The sequence below is a fragment of the Polypterus senegalus genome, chromosome 2 (assembly GCF_016835505.1).
Source record: "Polypterus senegalus isolate Bchr_013 chromosome 2, ASM1683550v1, whole genome shotgun sequence".
NCBI classification, from domain to species: domain Eukaryota; kingdom Metazoa; phylum Chordata; class Cladistia; order Polypteriformes; family Polypteridae; genus Polypterus; species Polypterus senegalus.
In genome coordinates, this window is record NC_053155.1 from 72664194 (window position 1) to 72683909 (window position 19716).

General features: G+C 39.0%; 1 protein-coding gene across 2 annotated transcripts in view; it reads right to left on the minus strand.

The window, feature by feature from the left end:
* The window catches only part of LOC120523029 (interleukin-1 receptor type 1-like), a 60121-nt gene that overhangs the window by 24448 nt on the left and 15957 nt on the right, over window positions 1–19716 (minus strand). For both annotated transcript variants that reach the window (XM_039743955.1, XM_039743956.1), the window contains 5 exons: window positions 19321–19558; window positions 14976–15147; window positions 12362–12530; window positions 9126–9191; window positions 847–979 (listed from right to left, as the gene is read on the minus strand). In XM_039743955.1, coding sequence (XP_039599889.1) covers window positions 847–979; window positions 9126–9191; window positions 12362–12530; window positions 14976–15147; window positions 19321–19558 — 778 coding nt within the window. The remainder of the gene's footprint in view (window positions 1–846; window positions 980–9125; window positions 9192–12361; window positions 12531–14975; window positions 15148–19320; window positions 19559–19716) is intronic.

Below are 19716 nucleotides of genomic sequence, written 5' to 3' on the forward strand. Positions count from 1 at the left end.
TGTCGGGTTAGCACATTATAGCGCCATCTATCTGCCACAACGTACAGAGCTCAAAACAGTCCTTTGCCAGATGTAGTTTCAAAACTGGTGTTTTTAAGACTGCAATCCAGAATTTTGCAGCACAAAACAAAACTGACATCAACTGTGTGACTATCATGAGTTTCTCATTGTGGGAGATTTTAAGTGTTCCTATTTGAACTGTGGGTGGTGAACCAGTAAAAGAACATCTATATCACTTCAGGTCGCACCTTTGTTCTTGTCCCTTCAGGTGTTCCTCTTTAAAGATCCCAAGGAACAGGAAATGAGCTTCATTTGAAACACTGGCAAGGGGCAAGGCACATCAGTATTGTCCTAATACTCTGTGATTTTTAGTTCATTCTTTACCTTTTACACCACCAATTAAATCAGCGCTTATCGCTTATCATTGTCTTCTTACGCGATCAACTAGAAGGCATGCTTCATTGACTGTGCCAGCTCATCAAGCTTTAAACTGAGCATATTTCCAGTCATTAGAACAAAAAATGGACGGTTCTATCTGGTAGAGTTATGTGTAAAATGTAATGTTAAAAGCATGGTGTCTAGAATGATCTGTGCAGCATGTGATAATAAATTCTGAGACTTTCTTTACTTTACTCTAAAACATATGTAAAGAGATAGAACAATCTGAAAATCCTGGAGATCTTTTGAATGACTCTGTAAGACAAAAGGGCTCAATGATAGTAAAACACACTGACAGCAAAAATCAAATATTTTGTACATGGGAATGCATTAATAAATCAATCATTGATATTTATTTTATTAGGGACTTTTTCAAATATCTACATTGTCAAAATTGAGGTAACTCACCTGTTAGGCATTTGTGTAATCCTTGAATCATTGACGAATTCAAGTAGTTTGTGGTTTACTGTCCAGTAAATCGTGGTATGTGAAATCATGTCACCTCCAAGATATATTGTACATGTCAGATTTAAGTTGGACCCTGTAAAATCAACATTTACAAAGTCATATCAAGGAGTCATATTTATTGTTAAATTTATCTTGAAGTAACTTGACTTTCCTGTTCAATGAACAATCTTTGGGTTGCAAAATATGTTCACGTTTACAATGATATCATTTTGCTATAATTTATGTACTAATATGGATATATTGTAGAGTACCATCTTAGATTAAGCTATTTTAGGCACTACATTCTTTTTAACATTTAGGACTTCACTGAGTCTGAGCCTCAGAAACTGGCCTCATTCAATGCAGCCTGGCTCCAAACTCACAAAACAGGCTTTCCATCCTACACAGGCCCAAAATGGGGCTCAGGTTTTTAAAAGTTCAAGACAATGTCCATTAAGGAAGAGGATAACCATCACCCTCTGGGTTAAATGGAAAACATAAAACATATATTCCTAAAATTCAAAACAAAAAAATAATAGAAAAGGCAAGGCACAGAGAAAAAAGGCACCCAACATTAACAAGTCCAATATGTTTTCTAGTACTTAGAATCTAAAAACAAAGTAACAAAATCCACTATATCCAGAAAATAAGAAATGTACTCAGGAAGAACTACAATCTATAATACTCCTTACAATGACACCCTGAGCGTGAGTTTAAAGACACCACTCACAAGACACAAGCAATGTAGCTTTGAGGCACATATAAATCATACATAATAATTGAACAATATTTACAATAAACAATATTAACAACAAAAAATGCATGAAAAATAATACTTCAAAATTAACAGAAATAACGATAAAGAGACATAAATAAGCCAGAGAACAAACCCAGGCTGTAACATAACATCATAGACCAGGTCATGGTGTCAGCAATGATCTTAATAAACCAAAGTGATTGTACGGGGGTATTTGAAACAAACATTGTGTTGTAACCAGAATGCCTACTGGGATATTTCATGTTTTTATTTTAGTGGTACAAAGGTCGTGGGGTCCAGCGGCTGTGGGGCATCTATTGGTGAAGAAAGATTCACAGATCTTGACTTTGCTGACGATGCTGTGATCTTCGCGGAGTCAATGGAGGCTCTGATCGGGGCAGTCGGTAGACTGAGTGAGGAGACTGACTGACTGGGCTTGCAAGTGTACTGAGTAAAAACCAAGATCCAGGCCTTTGATGACCTCTTAGGCTCAGCCATCAGCAGTGTGTCTGTTTGCAGAGAGAGTGTTGACCGTGTTGAGAGGTTTACTTATCTTGGCAGTGACATTCATGTCTCTGGTGACTCTTCCTGTGAAGTCAGTAGATGGATTGGAAGAGCATAGGGGGTCATGAGGTCGCTGGAAAGGAGTGTGTGACACTCCTGATATCTATGCAAAAGGAAGGTCCAAGTCTTTGGATTCCTGGTGCCTCCTGTTTTGCTATATGGTTGCGAGTCCATGTCCTCAGATGAAGATTGGACTCCTTTGGTACTGTGTCTCTCCAGAGAATCCTTGGGTACCGTTGATTTGACTGTGTCAAATGAGCGGTTGCTCATAGAGTTCCGAATGAGGCACATAACCTGCATTGTAAGGGAGCGTCAGTTATTGCACTACAGCCATGTGGCGCGATTCTCTGAGGGTGATCCAGCTCATAAGATCCTCATTATTGGGGACCCGAGTCGCTGGACCAGGCCAAGGGGTCGCCCATGTAACACCTGGCTGTGACAGATAGAAGGTCATTTACAGAGGGTACGACTGGACCACGTGTCTGCCTGGGGGTTCGTCAACTGGGACTCTGAGCTGTTTCATCATGTGGTGGGTGCAGCAACGAACAGTACCACTGCATTCTCCCCAACCTGACCTGACCTGGCCTGGTACAATTTTGAAAAATGAATCACAAGTAACTGGAGAAAATTCATTTGGTCTCGGTCCCCAGGATTGTGACTGTGTCCAACTTTGTCTGCCATAGCTGACCGTGGACACCCAGAGGTTTATTTTTTTCTCTTATGATGCTGGCTGGAGGTTTAGTTTTCCTCTCCTCCGCTATCTATTGGCCATAGGTCAACAATAATATCAATAGGCGTGCACTGTGTATTTGAACTAATCTGTATTTTTACATGTGTGCATTTTTGTAATTGATAAAGTTTGTACCTGTATTTAACACATGTACTTGTTACAGTGCTATTACCCTGCACTCAGGACAAATTGTGGAAGAAAAAGTAAGCCACGATAATAATTAACAAAAAAAGGTGTTTACTTTAAAACATTCTTATAAGACATGATTCTGTTCTCTGATAGAATATCATTTTCATACATCGTGTTTTATCTTATATACGCAACAGAATGAGAAAAACAGGATGGCTTATGCTGAATTCGCATATCCTGTTTTCCAGTTCTTTAATTTTTTATTAAAGAGAAAAAGAAATGTCTGTTTTTTTTTTCTTTTTTTTTAACATAGCTCTAGCAGACATAGGTATACAGTCAAAGGTAAATTGCAAATTCAACATTTTAAAATAATATGTATTATTTTTAATTTGCCACCAAGAGCAAGATACAAAAATAAACTGACTTAGAAAAAAATCAGATTTGATGCACAGAAGCTAAAGACACATTAATAACACTAAATAAATACTTAAACAAATAAACTGAAAACATGAGAAAATGTTGAGGTGGAAATGCTCTATTTAGCCCGGCAGATTACTATTCACTTGTCAAAAATGTCAGGCTCTGAAGATCATGGAACCTACCCCAACACAACTCAAAAACTTAAGTAAATGTATTAAGCTAAATTGCCTGATTAATTACCAGTGTACCTGTGATTATCAAATGTAAAAAGAAACAATAAATAACTCTAGCCATTGACATTACAGTAAAAACAAATCATGTAAAATCCAACTTTAAAAGATAAGAACCACCAAACCAAAATGAACATAAAATCCTAAATCGTCACCATACAACACACACAAAATCCCAACCACAAAATGCAAAATACTCATCCTAAGAAGTATGTCCCTAACATTTTAACTTTTTAAATAAATACAAAAGGTGGAATGAAAGCTTAAAAGGAAAAAGCAAAACTGAAGAATTTCATATGTTTCTCTTAATTAGAGAAGAATGAGACGAAACTCTGCCAAAAGGTAAATACCAAAGAAAACAAATCACAATAATATCAAACAAGGGGAAAAACAATGAAGACAACTTATAGAAAAGGTGGTGAACAATCAAGTTCTGACAGAAAACATCATCGACATTTGGGTCAGAATAACTTCAACATTCAGAAAACTTGCTATACATAGTCACAGCCCTCTATAGGGAGAAATACTTGTAACATCAAAATGAAACTACAGGTCTTTGTACCATGTGCCTTCATGTTCTTGCTGAAGAGCTGATTTTGGGATGCTGTCTGGCATCCACCTAACAAACCCACTTCATAATTAAAAAATTTCAGATATTTCTGCTTTATGAATTAGCACAATGAAGTATGTGCTGTAACTGGACTAGAAATTTAACTGCTTTCACAAGCAAAACTTAGGGAGAGCACCATTGGTTTTAGTTTGCTGCCATCTTCTGGGTGTTAATGCACAAGTAAAATGAGTAAAACATTAAAAATAGCTTGCCTTAATGCTAGAAGTATCAATAATAATAAAGGTGAGCTGGAGTTGTATGCAGCAGAGCATAATTATGATATTATAGTGGAAATCTGGATAAATGAAGATTGGGACGAGTATAACATAGAAAGATACACATTTCTTAGGAAGGACAGATAGAACAGAAAAGGAGGTGGGGTTGGTGTAATATAATACAGTTCTCAGTGTTTTGTGAGAGTACGGATGCAAAGACTAAAATTAAGTTTAACTTTGGTAGGGCAGATTTGGCAAAGTCCAATGATGATAGCTTGGGATGAGTTTTTAAGTGTCAACAGTCAAGGAGCAGTGGAACAGGTTTAAAAATGTTTCACAGATAAAGCAAGACAGGTGCATATTAGTAGGGATTAGTAGGAAATTAAAAGAAAGGGTAGATCAAGAGTCTAAAAAGAAGCTGCAAAAGAATAAAAACAGCTGTATAAGGCGTATAAGAACATGAGGGCAACCATTAAAAAGGATATCAGGGAGGCTAAAAGACAGTTGGAGAGGAATATAGCAGATAAAGCAAAAGAAGACCCCAAGAGATCCTTTCAGTATTTTAGAGGTAAAATAACAGTCAAGGAGCAGGTGAAGTGCACCAGGAGTAGTAAAACGACAAAGAAATAGCAGATGGTCTAAACTCACATTTTTTTGATTTATTCACATGTGAGGAAGTGGGTAACCTTCCACCGTTAAAAGGGACTACAAAGGAGGTACTGAGGGATTCGGAAATTTTCGAGGGGGGAGTGCTGCTCAGCTTAAATATGCTGAAATCTAATGAATCACCAGGACCAGATAATAATACCTTTCAGTTCTTAATTAGGTTAGCAAGTTTTTTATATAAAGCCTAGATACATATTTTAGGAAGTCACTGCACGCTGGGAAGATTCTGAAGGACTAGAAAATGGCAAATATTATCCCATTATATAAAAGGGTGCAACTATAAACAATTATAGGCCAGTTGACTTAACATGCATCACAGGAAAATTATTGGAATGAATTACTAAGGATAAGATTGAGCAGCACGTGGCAAGAACAGGAGTTTTACTAAACAGTCAGCATGGTCGTGTTTTACTAACATGCTGGAATTCTATGAGGAGGCAACAAAAGGATGATATCATTTATCTGGACTTTCAGCAAACATTTGATAAGGTGCCACATGAGAGGTTGGGCATCAAACTAAAAAAAGCTGGAGTTCAGGGTGAGGTTATTAGATGGGTGCAGAATTGGGTCAGACACAGGAAGCACAGGGAGATGGTGTGAGGAACCTCATCAGATTAACATCAGATGTTAAGAGTGATGTTCCACAGCGGTCAGTGCTAGGGCAGTTGTTATTTTTAATATATATAAATGATTTAGATAGGAATATAAGTAACAAGCTGGTTAAGTTTGCAGATGATACCAAGTTAGGTGGATTATCAGATAATCTGGAATATGTTAAATCATTAAAGAGGGAATTGGACAGCATACAGGCTAACAGAATGTTAGGTTATATAGCACCCTGATCTGTGGAGTACAAGTCCAAGGAGGTTATGCTTAACCTTTAGAATGCACTGGTGAGGCCTCATCTTGAGTACTGCGTGCAATTTTCATCTCCACTCTCAAAAATGACATAGCAGCGCTAGAAAAGGTCCAGAGAAGAACGACTAGGCTGATTCCAGGTCTACAGGGGTTGAATTATGATGAAAGATTAAAAGAGCTGAGCCTTTACAGTTTAAGCAAAAGAAGATTAAGAGGTGACATCATTGAAATGTTTAAAATTATGAAGGGAATTAGTCCAGTGGATCGAGACTGTTATTTCAAAATGAGCTCATCAAGAACACGGGGACACAGTTGGAAACTTCTTAATAATATCCATCCATCCATTATCCGACCTGCTATATCCTAACTACGGGATAACGGGGGTCTGCTGGAGCCAATCCCAGCCACCACAGGACACAAGGCAGGAAACAAACCCCATGGCAGGGCGCCAGCCCACCGCAGACTTGTTAGTAATAATAATAATAATAAGTTACATTTATTGAGCGCCTTTCACAAACCCAGAGTCACTTTACATACAGAGTGAAAAAAAATTACACAGATAACAAAAGTTTGTAGAAGAGGAAAGTTTTCAGTTGAGATTTAAAACTGCAGAAAGAGGAGCAATCACGGAGAGACTGAGGAAGAGAGTTCCAGAGTTGAGGAGCCATAACACTGAAGGACCTGCTTCCCAGGGTGGAGAGTCTGGTGTGTGGGACAGTAAGGAGATTACTGCTCGAGGACCTGAGAGAGCGACAAGGTGTGTAAGGAGCTAGGAGCTGAGTGAGGTAGAGGGGGGCAAGGTTATTTAGGGCTTTGAAGGTGAGAAGTAGAATCTTGAATTTATTCCTTGATGGTACTTGTTAAGGGTAAATTTCACACAAACATTAGGAAGTTTTTCTTCACACAGAGAACCACAGACACTTGGAATAAGCTACAAAGAAGGCAGCATAAAGAATAAGGACGCCTCGCGCCTGGAAAAACTGGTAAGGAAAGCAGGCTCTATTGTAGGCACGGAGCTGGACAGTTTGACATCCGTGACAGAGCGATGGGCGCTGAGCAGGCTCCTGTCAATCATAGAGAATCCACTGCATCCACTGAACAGTGTCATCTCCAGACAGAGGAGCAGCTTCAGTGACAGACTGCTGTCACTGTCCTGCTCCACTGACAGACTGAGGAGATCGTTCCTCCCCCACACTATGCGACTCTTCAATTCCACCCGAGGGGGTAAACATTAACATTATACAAAGTTATTTTCTGTTTTACCTGCATTTTTATTACTATTTAATATTGTTTTTTATCAGTGTGCTGCTGCTGGAGTATGTGAATTTTCCCTTGGGATTAATAAAGTATCTATCCATCTATCTATCTATTCAAAGTATTGTGGTAGACAGTAAGACTTTAGGGATTTTCAAAACTAGACTTGATGTTATTTTAGAAGAATGAAGTACTGTACATAGAAATGACAAGCTATGGCAAGCTTTGTTGGGCTGAATGACCTGTCCTCATCTAGACGGTTCTAAAATGCTAATAAAATGTTTTTCTATATTCTTTAAATGTTGTTACATATGAAGCATAACCCACACAAACCAAAAACACAGAACAGCTACTTCCTATTATACTCACTTTTAGTCTTAGCAGAATAAATGGCTGGTTCAGAGTTAGCAGTGGAGATTTTAGGATTAACAGTTCAACAAACTGCCATAACTGAAGAAGTGGCTGGAACTTGAACTGTGAACTAGACCCATTCCTCCAGCTAGATTATAAACTTGAAATCAGTATTTGTTATTAGTTATATATTTTTTATCATTTCATGTTTTACATTACTTCATTGTAGTCACAGTGTTTGTTAGTGACACGTGTGCCATTGCCAGGGTACAAGTGACATTATAATGGCTGTCTTATGTAAGGATCAATGCCATACGTAAGAAAGTATATGAATTTTGCTTAAAAGTAAACTGAAATTTAATTCAATATTTTTAGTCGAAATAAGAGAAGAGAATGTTAAGAATTTTACTAGGACATTTTTAACTTCAGGTTTGTTAGGCCCATTCAGATTTGGCTTACATTTTATGTTATTTACTTTGTTCCTTGCACTTTTTTGAAGATAAGATTGCCCAGCATCCTTCATCTCTCCCACTCACATATAAATGAGAATATGGTAGATCTATGTGTCGTTCAGGGACACACTCACAACACCAGGACTCATCCATGCTGCCTTGTGGCTGTAAACTCAAATCAATACAAATTTGTTAACTCCACTGAGGTTTAGACTACAGCCTTGTCAGACAGAGAGATGAAAAGTTCAGATCTGACTCAGACTTCAGTCAATTTAAATGCCCTCTTTTAATGAGTGTGCTATATGAAGTTAGTCTGACTGGAGCGATTTTATAAGACACTTCTTTATGCCGGCTTACTTTAATACAAAACACAGTTGACATTTGATTTTTCAATTGCATGACAATTTTTTTGCTTTCTTACAAAATATTGTATGTGGATATAGTTTTGCAGATAGTATGTGTATTTATAAATATCACAATCCTGTGCAGTGATACACAACAAGATTTCATTGTATGGTATGTAAAGTCTTTTATTTATATAAGTTTTAATACACAGCATCCACAAAGTTTATGTAAAGTTGTGTAAAGACAGATATTATAAAGCTGAAAAATATAAAACACATACCAAATTTTAATAACAGCTAGCTTTGCTACCTGTCTAAGATGCGTTGAAATCAATATAATCAGCGTAGACCTCATCGTCAGCTTTTGCAGTGCACCATGCAATCCATATGTCTCTGTTATATGCCACTTTGCATGGGATTTGTAAAAGCTGTATGAACGTTTGCATTCTTTATTAAAATGACTAATTACTGAAAATGTTTGTGACGAGACAGCAACCGGATGGACACACAGCCAATTATCCTTTTACTAAAGTGGATAAGATTATAAGATTTCCACTTAAAAGTAAAGAAGAAAGAGTTTTTGATGTGTTGTCATAAGGAAGTTTACCACAGTACTGCATGTCTTTATATTTTAGGGGATCAAAATTGCCTCTGTCTTACCTTCAGCAACTTCCATTGTTTTATTTTGTGGATTTATCACAAGTGGCTCCTGGATATTTGATTCACCTTTATGAAATAAAAACAAATGGGATTTGAAGATTAGCCCAAGTTATGCAAAATGGATACAACAATCTACACCATATTTAGAACATAAGAATATGTTTAGATGTTAAATGGGCATTCAGCCAGTCCAGATCTGGTGCTGTTCTCAGATATGCAACTTGTTCCATGTATCTAAAGTTCAACAAATGCTCAGTATAAAAATGATTTCTGTATACTTTAACCTGCTTCTGCTCCCATCTGGCCCCTGCATTACTGCGGAAGGACTCACTTTAATGTAAAGACAGGTTTCCACCCTCCTTATTCTCTTTAATTATACTGAGCACTTCTGTTATGTCATCTCCTAATTTTCTGCCTAAGCTGAAAAGGTTTAATTTCTGTCCTTGTTCCTCGCTGCTCACACTTGAGCTCTCCACTGAATGCTATTAAGTGATTTTGCTACTTACTAGTAAAGATACCATCCACATTTATTCTCTTTCTGTACTCCATTGTTAATGTCATGTACATGTGTTTAGTTAGCTGACACTTTCATCCAGTGTGAATAAGTGACTTGCTCAGGGCAGGGGACTCCTCATGCATTACAATCCAATGCTCTGCTACGTACCCTGAGAGTAACAAGAAATGATTTGCAGCAAACCGCCAGTCACATAACTAATCATGGACGCATCCTCCAGCCAATGCACATCTGTCTTTAGTGGTCTGCTAATACAACGTTCAGGGTCTCTTGAGAGGCAGAAGAAGACTGCAGTTTCCTAGTGTCCACCAAACTCAATCCAAATCTCATTAACGTGACCCTGTATCTCTTGCTAATTAGTTGCTTTCACTTGTATTCTTAGTTTACCCCACTGACATTTTTCATGTATCTCCTTACTTTGTTCCAGGTTGGTTCTAAAATCTCCTGCTGCTCATGTGATTAGATAGAATTGGGTTAAGCAAGGAGACACATTGACCTTGCACTTTGCTGTCCTAGCAAAAATACACCTTCATCATGAATCCTTCACCTAAATCCCCTTGGTTATGTTAGTTGGTCCTCTTCTGCTGACCCTGTTTCATCCTGGAGACTCTCTAGTTTAGGGATTCCTTCACGGCAGCTCAGCTAATCTGGTTATTTACCACAGGATTACTGAGGCTAACCAGTTTGCATCTCTCAAAACTCACACCATTGGCTTTTTTTGTCCAAATGGAAGGTAATTGTGTGCTACACAATGGCCTTTATGACTGCTTTTGTCCTTAAAGATACAACATGTAGAGGTCTGTCCCTTTGGCATGGGTGATTATGATTATAATTCTTGATAAATCAGTAAATTAAAAAAAACTCTATTACTTTGTTTAAACACTTAAGGTTTTAATGCCCGGGTTCGCTTCCCAGGTCTTCCCTGCTTGGAGTTTGCATGTTCTCCCCGTGTCTGCGTGGGTTTCCTCCGGGCGCTCTGGTTTCCTCCCACAGTCCAAAGACATGCCGGTTAGGTGGATTGGCATTTCTAAATTGGCCCTGGTGTGTTTGTGTGTGTCCTGCGGTGGGTTGGCACCCTGCCCAGGATTGGTTCCTGCCTTGTGCCCTGTGTTGGCTGGGATTGGCTCCAGCAGAACCCCGTGACCCTGTGTTTGGATTCAGCGGGTTGGATGATGGATGGATGGATGGGTTTTAATGCGTCATGTCTTGAGCAAGGCTAGCTGTTACTGTTATGGTCAATCAGCATCAGTACAATTGTACAGAAGCTGTCAGCTGGGAGGAACCTCTTAGGGTCAAAGTGCTCTGCATTTCACATCTTCAGACAGACAGGATGGCTGCAAAACCAAGACCTCCAAGTTCATCCAGGTGAGCTAAAGAGAATTTCACTCCTTCAAGTGAATCAGTGGGCCTGCGAGTTGTAAACTGCAGCTGGGATGGTATCATATTACTCAGCGGCAGGTGCTGTCTCTGTCTGGCTGCCCTAATATAATCTCCAAGCTTAGTCAATGTAATGACATTAATTCACCAAAAAGCACCTGCCACAGCCTCCTCAAGTGCATACAATATAAAGCTACATCCCATAAGGAAGGTTACTTTCAACTAAGTCTGCCATCTTGTGCTCCCCAGAGTTGTGTGCTGGGTGAGGGACCTGCCAACATCACTACAAATAGTGCTCATTTCAAATCACTTAAAAGAATATTACATTTTTACATTTCTACTAATGTTTTGTGAAATTTTAAATATCTTTTTAAGTAAGACCATTGATCCAGTTCTCCACATCTGTTAAGTAAGGCGGGTGATACTGTTGTGTGTTTCCATTTGGTGTGGAAAAAAACTAGTCCATGACAAAGATATCCATCAGGAAGCCTTGCATCATTAACTGCACACTACCCAGAAGTATTCACCAGTACATACAAATTGAATTTAGGGAAACAGATACTGCTTAACAGGTCATTGCTCTGGCTGAGGGTATGGAGCTCTTTTAGTGTGCGTCCATACACCAAGCCTGTGAGCAATCAACTAATTTGAACTTCTGCTGTGCCAAGATAACTGCACCATGACTACAAGTCACCCTGAACATTTGAGTAGTACAACCACAACACCTAACTTACAATATACATTTCAGTACTGGTTCATTCTTGACATGCACATGCCATTAAATCCAGGTTCTGTTCACATTCTTCTACAAAGAACCAATCTGGCACCATTATTTTTAAGACTGTGAACAGCACTCCTTCTGTCAGTTGCCTCCACTGACACCCCGTGATTGAAATCTGGGACTTGCTTTCTGCATAGAAAGCTCTAGCTTTAACAGCTTTAGCCAACTGAGTCAAATGAGAACTGTTTCAGGGACTATTCGTTCTTTTTTGACAGTGAGGGTGTCTTTTTCCCATTGAAGGCTGACTACACTTGATCTCTCCTACGCCATTCACTCCAGTCGCATTGCCCAGCTAACTGCTCATTTCTATTTGCATGTCAAGAAATCTGCAGATACTATCCCCAGTCTTTAGAAACGTTTGATAGTACAGTATAACACTGTACTAGATTATAAGCTTGTTCAAGCAGAAATTAAATATATGTTCAAATAAATTCCTCTCATCTGAATAATAATTTGTGTTTTGTCCAAAATGTATGTTGTGATTGAATCTAAGTTGTCTGCTAAACACAGCATGACATTTTGCACCCACAGTACAACTGCAGTACAGACTATAAATGATCTTACCTGCAATATTTAAAAAGCTAGTACTGGAAGTTACATAATCATGTCCTTTGTAGGTAAAATGAATCAAGCAGGTGTATTTCCCCATATCATTGCGGGTCACATTTGGTATAAGAAGACCATCACTTGTTTGCACCGTTTTGCTTGAGACTTCCTGAACTGGCCAACAGTCCTAAGAAATGGAAACAAAAATCAGCCCAACTTGTGGAGTAGCACCCTGGGTAGTTTACATTTTGCTTGTCTTTGTACAATAAAACTAGAACCTATGCCACATCTTAATATTTTTTGCAAAGTTCTTACTGTATGAAGGCTCAACAGCTAAAAGTCTTCATTTTATTTCACAACATGACATTCATTTTCTGCTTTTTGCTTTATCAGATGCAGCTGTGCAGCATTAATGTTTGCCTTTGACGTCAAATATCATGGCCTGTATGCACTTTCTTCACATTTATAAAAGTTTTAAAACATCTGCTAATCTAACAAATTTAAATGTTGGCAGATTTTCTCTTTCAAGCCTAAAGGGTTTTACATTCATTTTAAAGGAGAGGTCTACATATATACAGTATATATATATTTTTTGAACAAGAGATTTTCTGTGCCTTTTAAATCATTAAATCATGTGTAAAGGTGAGTGTTTATTCATGCAGTTCCTGCTTTATCATTTCAGAGGCTCAAGTTAAGTCTGATCTGCTAAATGACTCTCTTGGAGTGACAACTGTATTAAGATATATGCAAGAATAACATACACACAGTGGTGTCGTCATGATGCTTAGTTCGGAAACACTTAGACTAGAGACACATCTGAGTCATTTTCGAAGATTTTATTTGGCAATCCCCACCATTGTGTGTAGTTTTGGATGAGTGCAGCCATTTTGAGCATTGCAATGATATCTGCTCCTAGCCACGAGATTGGACATTGCAGCAATGTATGAAATCAACACTATTTAAGATGGTGGCACATGTGTTATTCAGTGCCCCAGTGCTGGGTTCTTTTAAAAGAAAAATATGAACTTAGTGTTAATGTTAGTTCAAATTCAAGCTCAAATTAGTTAGAGGATCTTTTGGCTCAGTCCTGCTTTGTGATTTATGACTCTGACTCAGTTGTTTCAGTTACTCTGTTTTGTTGATTTTCTGGTTTATGAACTCTACGTTATCTCTAATTACAAATTTGTCAATCCTTTTTGGGGCTTTCTCTAACCTGGTATATCATTTGCTCGTTTCAAATTCACCTTGAACGCCAGCTTCCTCTCAGTGTTCATAACAGGTATCAGCTCTACCATAACCATAAACACCAGAAGCAGTGTTCTTCTCTTCTCTGCACATATTGCCTCTGCTCCACCAGGATGTGATTCATTAAAGTTACTACTGATCCCAACGGTTTTTATCATTACAATTTAGCATCTGTATGGAATCATAACGCTGGCTTTTAGAAAGTCTTAATAGGCTTTTGTATGGTTTGATTTTATCTGTTACTCCAGCTGCTTGTGTAAAAAAATAAGGTAGTTTACATTATAGGATATTCTTCTTTGAAGCTGGTACTGTCATTTACAACACTTGGTAAGGATTTTTATAATTCTCTCCGCTTCTGCACAAAGGTTATATAACACGGGGTGTTGCAAAGGCTACAAAAAACATGAGACATTATATTACATTAATTTTTAATTTCTCACAGCATGACTTCCTCATCAGAGAAGTTATGCCTGGAGGTGTGTGTTGAAAGAATGACTGATTCTGATAATGTGGTCGAGAAGAGTGCTGCTTCAGGACACATTTATTTCAACTGATCATTGCATATACTAAAGGTATTCTTACGAAATACAGACAGAGTCATCAGTGTCTAGTAGGAATTCAAATGGTTAAGGGTGGTTGGAGCCGCAGATCTTCACGTCGCAGCTGGAACAGCTGCAATGGCTACCAGTCAGACACAGTATTGCCTGTCAAACTCTTTCAATAACTTGTAATGCTGTGAACAGGCACAGTAACCCATATAAATCCACTAGACAGCCATCATCTTCCAAATGCCTGTCTTCTCCCTGTTCAAACCCATTCTGCACCATTCTTGGAGAAACTTTGCTCATCTTTACAGCTCCAGACCTCTCTCTAAGTTTGTTCATGAGACTCTTAAAGCTGTAACATTCAGGCCAAGGATGAAGACCTATTCTTGTGTCCTTGAATTATTACTTTGCCATTCATTTTCTGACTAATGTGTTTTACAATTCAACATATTATCTTGTGTAATTTAATATCATTGTGTCTTTTCCTTTATTGCTCACGACATATTTAGTAAAATGTTTAAAAGGTGATAGCCCCACATTTTTGCGTTTATTTGTGTAATGATTAAAACTTTGCTTTATTTTTGCATTTCAGTCATTTGATAGTTTGGTTATTTTGTTTGGTTATCATGGTGGTCCACACTGTTAATGTCGGCATATTAAATGTAACTGGTTAAATGATATTTTAGCAGGCACAGTAGTTAATAAAACGCCAACACTTACCATATAACTACGCTTTGAAAAGTTCTTTGTTTACAACATTAACTGGAGGAAGTGATTGTCATGCTTGAGAAAAATGTGTGAAAAAGCAAATTCACATTTCTGCTGCTATGTTTCCAGCTTACCTTCAGCCATTCAATGTTTGGGTTCTTGTCTAAAGCAATGACATCTTCCTTAGCAAAACACTGGACTATGGTGCTTCTTAAAGGTGATGCAAATGACAGATATTCAATAAAGAAACATGGAAAGTCTTTGACTATGACTACTTTTGTTGATTTTGTACACATCTGTGGTGTTCTGAAATTGAAATAAAAAAAAAGTTAAAATAATGGATACAGGTGGTAAGCAAATTCATGTAGCATATGGTGAAATTATTCAATGTGTAGCTTTTGCATTGCCATATCACACACTACCATACACGACACATTTATAAAGGACGTCATTCAGACTCTGGTCGAATGTGCTAACTTCAACCAGATAGGGCTGAGAACTGAACTCAGGACCTCTGCTTCAGTGAGATCTTATGGACGGATGGACAAGGAGTCATGACTGAAGAATATAAAGTTTGGGCCAAACATAATTAGACAACGAAGAAACAGGATTGAGAATTTTTGGCTCTGGGTTCTTGTTAATAACGATTTATTCTGGGGATCAATATCATTTCTAACCACTTCCACTGGTTAACAAGAAAAGGACCTAAGCTTCATTGAGGAAATGAAGAGCAAGAGATTTTCAAGGCTTTGAAGGAGGCATTGTATGGACCTCCTCTAGCAGACCCCTCGAGACCTTTTCTGTTAGACACCAGTTGTGTGGATATAGGTGCTGTTTTGTCCTAACTTAATCGTGCAGATGAACACATGGTTGTTTATTTTAGTAGTTGCTCAGCAAAGAGGAAAATAAACATTGTGTTACCACACAGGATTTGTTGGTAGTGGTGGATTCTATCCGTCATTTTAAACAATATTTGTGGGGAGTACAGTTCACCCTGGGCAGCACAGTGGCACAGTGGTAGTGTTACTGCCTCGCAGTTAGGAGACCCAGGTTTGCTTCCTGGGTCCTCCCTGTGTGGTGTTTGCATGTTCTCCCTGTGTGGGTTTCCTCTGGCTACTCCGGTTTCCTCCTACAGTCCAAAGACATGCAGGTTAGGCGCATTGGCGATCCTAAATTGTCCCTAGTGTGTGTTTGGTGTGTGTGTCCTGTGGTGGGCTGGCACCCTGCCCGGGGTTTGTTCCTGCCTTGTGCCCTGTGCTGGCTGGGATTGGCTCCAGCAGACCCCTGTGACCCTGTAGTTAGGATATAGCGGATAGGAAATTGACTGACGGTTCACCCTTCAAAGTGATCATGCAGTCTTGCAATTGCTATTCTCTTTTGAAGAACCAGTGGGAAAAAAAGATAGATAGCTAGTGTGACTGCAAGACTTAAACTTTACAGTGCAACATCAAAAGGAGGGCAATCATCACAATGCGGACGACCCTTTCAAGTTTTCTCTGCTGGCACTTGGAATGTAAAAAAAAAAGCAAAACAAGAAGACTATGCTTGTCATGCAATTAGAGTGGCTGATGTTCAGGCTGAGTGGAATACAAGGCAAGGACAAGACCTAGATTTATAAAGTTTGTGACTGTTTGGAAACTGGCCACAAACCTAGCTGGAAGGATGTGGCACTGAAAATGCAAGGCCTAAGGATTTTAATGGAACAGCCTTGTTATTCATAATGGAATCCTATGACATAAATGCCATAACCTTGAGACAGGAGAGGCCTTTTGGCAGGTGGTGTTGCCTTGAGGTGATCAACAGAAGGTTTAAAGGCCATGCAGAGGGGTGTAGGATTGTGCCACATTGGAACTAACAAAACGCTGCAGCACTTGAGAAAGTCTTTCCACTGGGATGATGCCGTGTGACTTAGAGGATTACTGTTGAAGGTGTAACAAGTGCACTACAAAAAAAGGTCCTTTAGGACAACCAATGACTCTGTTACAAAAGTATCGGATAGGCCTGCCCATGCAATGATGGACCATTGATAACCTGGTGATTGAGTCCCAACAAGGAAGTTGCTACATTTTATTAGTGCTTGATTATTTTACAGAGTGACCCGAAGTACAAGAAGCTTAAACGATTGCCAAAGCTGGACATTTCAAAAAGTGTGCGACTGGCTGCATATTATGAAAACACACACCACCCCGCATTATCGGCAAAATGATGGTCAGGTAGAAGATTTACTCTCACCCTGACAACACAACTGGCAATCTCCCCTACTCATCGCCAGGATGTTTGGGACCGTCACTTGCCACGACCCTCTTGCCGTACAGAATGCCTGAATAAAAGTCAACTCATTGTATACCCATGTGATGCTCAGGTTGCCTGCAACTGGCATACTCTCCATTAACCTGTACCAATTTGATGACGACACACAGACACACAAAGAGTGGTGAAAAAGTGCTCAGTGCTTTAATTTTCAATCAATAAGTCAGTGTCCAAATTAAAGTATGGTGCCTCCTCATACTGTAAATGAATAAATAATCCATGACAAAAGCAGTGCCTCTACAGATTTCTACAACTGGGGAGAACTGCTCGATTTCCCTTTAGCTCCATGACGTTCTGTCCAGCATATTCAGATAGGAAAGTGGATTGATGGAGAGGTACAATACTAGTGTAAAACCTTATATAATGTAAACACTACAAATGTCTAGACACACCAAGAAGAGTTCATGATGAAGATAAAATATGATACCTTTTTCTTTATCAAGATACCATTAAATTGATTTAAAATATAGCCAACACATTATTAGTGTTTCCAATGGCTACTATTGCTTGAAATGACTGATTTTTAATTTATTATTGACATATGACTGCAAAGACCCATTTTCAGCAGCCATTCCTTATTCTTAATTAGTCGTGTATACATGCTAATTGGATATTAGAGAACCCAATGTATTAAAGTAGCACTCTGTTTCACTTTGGTTTCCAGGTCGTGATGTTCCTAAAGATCTGTTATGGATTCAAAAATGACCAAAATAAAAGCTATTCCATGTGTCCCAAAAAATGAAGATTTCATACAAATGAGCCCATTACTGTCTTGAGAGAAGAGGACAAACTGAATCTAACCAGGATAGAGAAAGAATGGGAAGGCCCAGATGTACAACAGGACAAGAGGATAAGTATGCGAGAGTGTGTAATTTGAGAAATAAACACCTTACAGATGCTCAGTTGGCTTCTTCATTAAATGCATACCAAATGCCAGTGTTACTGCAATAGTCAAGACAATGCTGAATGTAACACACTTTCTGGTCATTTACTCTCCAATGTCTATGTTCTTTGGCCCAGTTAATCTTTTCTTTTTATTTGCCAGTTTCAGTTATGGCTTTGTAGTCATATGTGAATAATAAATTAAAAATCAGCCATTTCAAGCAATAATAGTTATTAGAAACACTAGTAATGCCTTGGCTATGATTTAATGGTATATTGATAAAAAAAGGTACTAATTTATATATATATATATATATATGTATTGTGTACAATATTCATACAGTATTGTGGTAGGCATGGGACCCGGCCGGGATGCCCCTTCTACATATGTTCCAGGGGAGCATCCATGGGCTCCTCAGTACCTCCCCCGGGATGTTTGGTGGCAGCCTCCCTGGAAGACGATGGTGCCTCAGTTTCCCGCAGGGCTCCATGGGAGATGGAGTTCTCCACAGCCCTGTTGGGATCTGGGGTAGCCGCCAGGGGGTGCTGCATGGATCCCGGAGCCAGCCTGGACAACTCTACAGCCCCACCCGGAAGTGCAATCAGGAACAGATGATCAAGCACCTGGAGCACTTCCGGGTGGGCTATAAAAAGGACCGGCAACCACCACTTTGGGGCCAGAATTAAGAGGAAGAGGATGGGGTTGCCAGGGAGGAGTGGTGGTTCGAAATGGGAGTGTTATTGTGGTTTGCTGAAAGTGCTTTGGGACTGTGTTGTGGCTGGAGGGTTCACGGCTGAAGAATAATAAAAGTCTTTGTGTTTTTTACATGCTATATAGCGGCCAATTCACAGTATATTATGATGTACGGCACACATGGGTGGGTGTCCCAGCTGGAATATGGCAAAGAATAATACCTGCCCAGGAGGCCAGTGTGATACCTAATACTAACAGGACTAAATTCTCCGCAGGTATGCTAAGTGGCAGCATCCCTGGGCAATGCTACTTGTACAGACACCTGCAAGAGGTGCTGGGAATTACAGTGGAGTAACCTTATTGGGTTTTGTGGGTGCCACCCAGGGGGTACTGAAAGGATTCATGATCCCTGCTTTGTGGTGCTTCTGTTTGATTCCTGGGTCCAAGATTAAAAAGAAGCCGATGGGCCTCATCCAGGCGAGTTGGAGTTGGGTGGAATAGGACAAAGATAACAACGTTTATTTAAAATAAAGGGAGAATGTAAACCTAATTTCTACTGACAAAAAGGCGGGATCACATAATTCAAGCCTTACCTTATCTCACAGACATAGGATCCCGAGTCTGAGAATGAAATGGGTAGAAACCACAGTGCTTCATTATGAACTTCAATATTTTCCCCAATGATTTCTTCCATTTCCGTACCCAATTTGTACCAGGTGAACTTTATTTCAGAACTATTAAAAAGCTCAGTGAGATAATTTTCACATTTAATTAAATAGGCTTTTCCATTGCTAGTGTAAAGTGTTTCATTTCTCAGATCTTCACAATCATCTGAAAGGTGAAATGATGAAAGGAAATGATTAATTATTATTTTGGAACATAGTGGACAGCTAGTTAAGTGCTTTAATGCATGTGTCCCAATCATTGCACATTGCATTAGATACGGTTATTATTCCATACAGTGCTCAAGTGCACTGCAAAAAAAAGGT